The 5,508-nt window shown below is 51.6% G+C and overlaps 2 protein-coding genes across 3 annotated transcripts in view; one reads left to right on the forward strand and one right to left on the reverse strand.

Annotated features, from left to right (window-relative positions):
- The first annotated feature begins 1,075 nt into the window (after positions 1-1,075).
- ZSWIM1 (zinc finger, SWIM-type containing 1) lies at positions 1,076-4,340 on the forward strand. Of its 2 annotated transcripts, none has more exons than XM_010835037.1 (2): positions 1,076-1,357; positions 2,740-3,862. In XM_010835037.1, the coding sequence occupies exons 1-2, from the start codon at positions 1,118-1,120 to the stop codon at positions 3,805-3,807; spliced, it is 1,308 nt and encodes a 435-aa protein (XP_010833339.1). In that variant the 5' UTR covers positions 1,076-1,117; the 3' UTR covers positions 3,808-3,862. The 2 variants fall into 2 exon arrangements, with proteins under 2 accessions (XP_010833339.1, XP_010833338.1); XM_010835036.1 differs by having other exon boundaries at positions 1,276-1,357; positions 2,291-4,340.
- Positions 4,341-5,045: 705 nt separating this feature from the next.
- Positions 5,046-5,508, reverse strand: part of SPATA25 (spermatogenesis associated 25) — a 1,219-nt gene continuing 756 nt past the window's right edge. The window contains exon 3 of the mRNA XM_010835110.1: positions 5,046-5,508. Within this exon, the coding sequence (XP_010833412.1) occupies positions 5,081-5,508 (428 nt within the window). The 3' untranslated portion in view covers positions 5,046-5,080.

Genomic DNA, 5,508 nt, shown 5'->3' on the forward strand with positions numbered 1-5,508 from the left:
ACCCAGCCCCAGGATAGGGGGAGATAAAACAGACCTGGTTTCAGGGACTATATGAAAGGAGTGTGCTACTTGGCTGTTGCTGCTCTTTACAAAGAATTTGTTTGTACCTATTTTTACTCATATTAAAGTTTTGTTTTGTTTCTGTTCTTTAAATAAAAGCAAATAAGCAAGAGAAATGTGTTCTGCCTGAACAGGGAAGGAATCTGGGTGTTGTGCAGCCAAATAGAGTCCAATGCCTCAAATTCAATGATTAGCGATCCTTACCTTGCTTCATCCTCTTCCTGCAACCAAGTCTTCAACATTGACTTCAGGCTGCCTCATATTCTAGCCCAAAGAAGCCAAATAGATTGGGAGGGAAGAAACCTGGGTCCAAGACTTGACTGCCCTCAACTTGCTGGGCGACTGTGCGCAAGTCCTTAATTTGACCCCAGTTTCCTCATCTGCAAAAACGAATCCATTGGCATGTTCTAATTCCAGTTTCACTTCTAGATTCAATGGAGATTTAAGCATCAACACAGACTTTTGTTGCTGTTGCTAGTTTGTAACCTTAGTCACCTAAAGCCTGGTAGCTTCCCAGCTTTCGAAGAACCATCTTCAACGGAACTGAGGTCAAAAGATGGGAGTCAATCCTGCTTCTTGCACTAGTTCACCATGACCTTAACAGTCACAACACTATTCTGGATCTTGCCTGGAAAATACTGGAGGGGTTGGGCTGAGCAATACCCAAGCTCAGCTCTCTCAAGAAGATCTCGATCTCCTCAATTCCGAGAGTTGGGCCCCTCTGACCCTTGTTGGAGAAGCAAAATTTGAGACCTGGGCCTCAGCCTCCCCATAAGACAGAGGACACAGTACAATCACACAGGCACCACTTCCTACCCTCCTGGGGCTTTGGAATTTGACCAGAAAAGACAAAAAAAAATTTTTTGAAACACTGCTATTTATTTTCCTTTTGTTTTTTGGCCTCTGAGGGAGTTTCCATAGTAACCCACCCTTCCAGCCACCCACCCTTCAGCCACCCACCCTTCCAGCCACCCACCCTTCCAGCCACCCACCCTTCCAGCCCTCTTCCCAGATGTGTGGTTCCGCAGTTTCAGCTTCAGGGTTCAGACTCCAAAGGATGCTAGTGTCTTCAGACTTTCATTGGTTGCCGCCAGCCGAGCCCCTCGTAACCCTGGTAACAGCGCCCGCCCACAAGTTACCGGGCTATGATTGGTCGTTGCCACAAAGTCCTAAAGCGAATTCCTCAGGCCATTGGCCCGAGTCACGGGAAGCTGGCACCGCGGTTGGTGAGCCTAGAGGTCAGTCAGAGTCAGAGGCAGGGTCAAATAGGGAGAAATGGCGACGGAGCCAAGCTGTGGTGAGTAATTCCTGAAGGGGTGGTGTGAGGCAGCTGCTGACCGTAGTCACCATGACACAGCCCCCAAAGGGGTGGGAGGTTGACTTCTCTTCTGGCTCTGGCCAGACCCCGAATGCGAACGTCAGACATCCACATCCTGCCACCTGGGTTAGAGGTGAGAGGTCAGAGGCCGTATCCCCTCTCTGTCTCTGGTTTTTTACTGTGGCAAGCTGTCAGAATCCCGAGCCAAAGACAGCTTCCAACTACTTACTGAGTGATGGTAGGCAAGTCACTTAACTTCTTTGAGCCTCAGTTTCTCATCTGTAAAATGGGGACAGTAACCGGTTTGAGGAACTAAATAGAGGAAACATTTGAATAAAGTATTACAGTTAATCGAGGGATTAACGTAGAGGGAGGAAAAACTTAGGAACATTTGTTAACCCTGTTTTCGGTTGAAGGGATTGAGGCTCAGAGGGATCACTGACCGGCCCAAGATCACACAGTAAGTCTGGAGCAATTGCAGTTCTCTTGTATATACCAGTACCAATGAAAGAATGGAGGCCAAGAAGTAAATACAAAGTGCTGTACAAATATTTTAAATATTTAAGGAGAATATTAAATATTCCTTCACACTCACTGAAATTTCCTGGCACCAAATCCTTCCATGCTGACTTCTTATCAATTAGCTCTCAGCTCCAAGTCATCCTCCCACCACTCAGAGAGGGCTTACTTGGCCACCTTGGCTAAGGCATCCTTCCCTCCTCCAGCCTACCCTTACCCCATTCTAGGGTCTTTATAAACTTCATTATCTGATACATCCTTGTTTGTTTACATGTTTATTGCATATCCTTCAGAACAGTGCTGATACACAGTTAAGGAATAAAGTATTGTCTGGGTGAATAATTGAAGAGCCAAACCCCTACTGGCTCCTTAAAGCTCTTTTCTTCTCCATAGGCCCATCTTTGGATTAAGATCTGGGGTCTACAGCCTAGCCTCAAGCCTTGACTTAGTTGGAGCTTGAGAGAGTGGGAGCCTTCTGTTTGGCGGCCGCACAGAGCAAATATTTTGACCTTGGCATCGAGACATTTCCCATCTTCCCCATGGCACTGACAGTGCTGAATGAGCTCCTGATTGAGGACCCAAGCCCACCTCTGCTGCTCTACCAGCTTAATAAGACTGCCCAGTTGGAGACCCTCAACTATCAGAGCTGCTATATGCAGAGGGTCTTTACCCATTTTCCTGAGATCTTATTTATCCACCGGACCTATAACCCGAGGGGTGAGGTGTTATACACCTTCCTGGTGGATGGACCCCGGGTGCCGCTGGAGGGTCATCTTTCCCGCGCAGTCTACTTTGCCATTCTTGCCAAGGAGGATGCTGAAGCCTTGGCCCATATATTCCAGGTGTTCAAGAAGTTTAACCCAGCATGGGAGAGAGTCTGTACCATTCTGGTAGATCCCTACTTCCTCCTGCTGCCCACCCTCGCTATGGAGTTCCCCGCAGCTGAGGTCCTGCTCTCGGCCTTCCACATCTGTAAGTTCCTCCAGGGCAAGTTCTGTCAACTGGCCCTCGAGCAGCCAGTGGAGAGGCTGCTCCTGACTGCCCTGCGGAGCACCATGTGCTCGGCCACAGCTGGGAACCTGCGGAAGCTGTACACGCTGCTGAGCACCTGCATCCCGCCAGCCCAGCTGCCCGCGCTCCACTCACACTGGCTGCTCAACGACCGCATCTGGCTGGCCCATCGCTGGAGAAGCCAAGCCGAGAGCAGCCGCTATTTTCAGGGCCTGGAGGTCACCACCCGCCTCCTCAGCCAGTTCTTTGGCACCACCCCAGTGGTGGAAAAAGGCATGAGCGCCCTGCTGCAGTACCTGCAGCAGAACTCGGGAGACAAGGTGAGTTTCAACCTGGGCCCGAGTCCCCCGAACCATTACACCCCCTTGGAGGGCAGTCCTGAAAGCCCCAAAGTGGAGCAGTTGGTGGAAGCCCGCATCCAGCACTCACTTAATGCCATCTGCACGGGGCCAGCCGCCCAGCTCTGCCTGGGCGAGCTTGCTGTGGTCCAGAAATCCATGCACCTCATCGGCTCGGGTTCCGAAAAGGTGAACATACAGATCCTGGAGGACACCCACAGGGGGCAGCCCCAGCCCCCAGCCAGCTGCAGCTGCTACTTCAACCAGGCCTTCCGCCTGCCCTGCCGTCACATCCTGGCCATGCTCAGCGCCCACCGCCAGGAGCTCAAGCCCGACATGCTGCCTGCTGAGTGGACGGCAGGCTGTGCCCCCAACCTCAGTGACATCCTGGAAAGCACATGGAGTGAGACCCTGGAGAAGCGCTTGGCTGTGGCTCTCCTCACAGAGGAGGTGAGTCAGCTCCTGCAGCATTGCAGCCAGGAGGAGTTTGAACGGCGGTACAGCACTCTGCGGGAGCTGGCCGACAGCTGGATTGGCCCTTATGAGCAGGTACAACTCTGATTACCCATGATGCTTATCCTCGTGTATCACTTACATCCCCCTACACACACCCTTCCCCCAATACTCACTGCTATACTTCCTCAGACCCTCCTTCCAGGGAAGAAGCACAAAGGTCTTCTCTTCTGCAGCCCGCTACCCATGTGTCTAGATTCCTAAAACAGGAGGCAGCAAAGCTGTCCCGTAAAGGGCCCGGTAGTCAGTATCCTAGACTTTGCTGGGCACTTACAGCCTGTTGTATATTCCTGCTTCTTTGTTGTGTGGTTTTTTTTTTTTTTTTTCCCTAACAACCTTTTCAGAAAGTAAAACCCATTTTTAGCTCAAGGGCCTTAACAGGTAATACCTGCTCTAGGATAAGAGATAAGACACTGAGTGAAGATGAAGATTAGGACTTGGTAAGAGCTTCCACAGTCATGAGACGACACCTTACCCACAGAGGAAAAGGCCCCCCAGAGGCTGAGAGCCAGGCTCTCAGCCTCACCACCTGCCAAGCTCCCCCCATCCTGAGGTTATTAAAGTGAATGTTGTCTGTTTTAGCACTTGTCTAGTTTTTTGTCTCATAGAAGGAAGTTTAGGAAATACTGGGTTGGCCAAAATGTTCGGGTTTTTCTGTGAGATGTTAGGAAAAACCCAAATGACCTTTTTGGCCACCCCAATACTATAGAACGACTAGACTCTATAGAGTCTTCCATTACATTGCAAATTCTGGTTTCTTCCCTGTCTGTTTTCTGAGGCCTGGTGCTGCCTTTTACTTGTCCTGGGACTTGAGGCAAGTCACCTCTTTAAGCCACAATTCATTCACCTGTAAAAATGGAGCTTTCCCAGAGCACTGGTAAGATGAGAGGAGAATGGGAATGTGATGGGCTGATTCCCAGTGGGTGCTCAAATAAGAGTTTATGTTCCTTCCTTGCCTATGGTCTCATCACCTGCCCTCAGCAGAGTGAGAAACAAAAGGCAAGAGAAAAGTGCACGTTGCCTAGGGCTTTGCACAAGAATTCTGATGGGAATACCAAAAGGGTACAAAAGAAGCCTCCACTGTTTAAGCAGGGCCGCCTACCTCAGTAGTTCTCATTGTAACTACTCTGATCAAAGACCCATCTCCCAGCTTAATGGTTTCTGGGAACTTCCTGGAGTCTGGGCCCTGAATGGGCCAGTATTTGTCAGAGTGGCTCAGACCACCACCTTATTCCAGTCCCTGCCATAGGCACCACCAACCCTGCCTGCCCAAAAACCATACGGAGAAGCCACCCTCTGTGTCTGGTGCTATTTCATCCAGCTACAAGTAGGAGCCAGGAGGCTGGCCCCTCCGGGATCTTGCTAAGGCCATCGGCCCAGAGGCTATGTGGGTCTGCGCCTGTGCCCACTGGGCCCCCTCCACAGCCCCCTCCGGCTCCGGATGGGCCATCATGAAAGCTTGAGCTGCCCGGATCAGGTCCTCCTCCCGCAGGCCTGGGACGGGCACGGTGGGGATGCCAGCAATCATCATGGCCAAGGTCAGGATGCAGATGTCAGGCTGGGAGGTGGCCTCCTTCCCCCCTGCTTCGGCGGGCATCAGCGGAGCCCCAGGTGACAGCCCACACAGCAGCAGGGGCGCAGGCCTGCTGGGGCCACCCAGCTGGGGGGCTCTGCTTCTGGAGCAGCCATCCTCCCGGCCCAGGTTCTCCGGCTGCCTCGCGGCGGGGAATTTGTGGCAGTACCAGTTGT

This window comes from Bison bison, unplaced genomic scaffold (assembly GCF_000754665.1).
Source record: "Bison bison bison isolate TAMUID 2011002044 unplaced genomic scaffold, Bison_UMD1.0 scf7180017864038, whole genome shotgun sequence".
Classification (NCBI taxonomy): domain Eukaryota; kingdom Metazoa; phylum Chordata; class Mammalia; order Artiodactyla; family Bovidae; genus Bison; species Bison bison.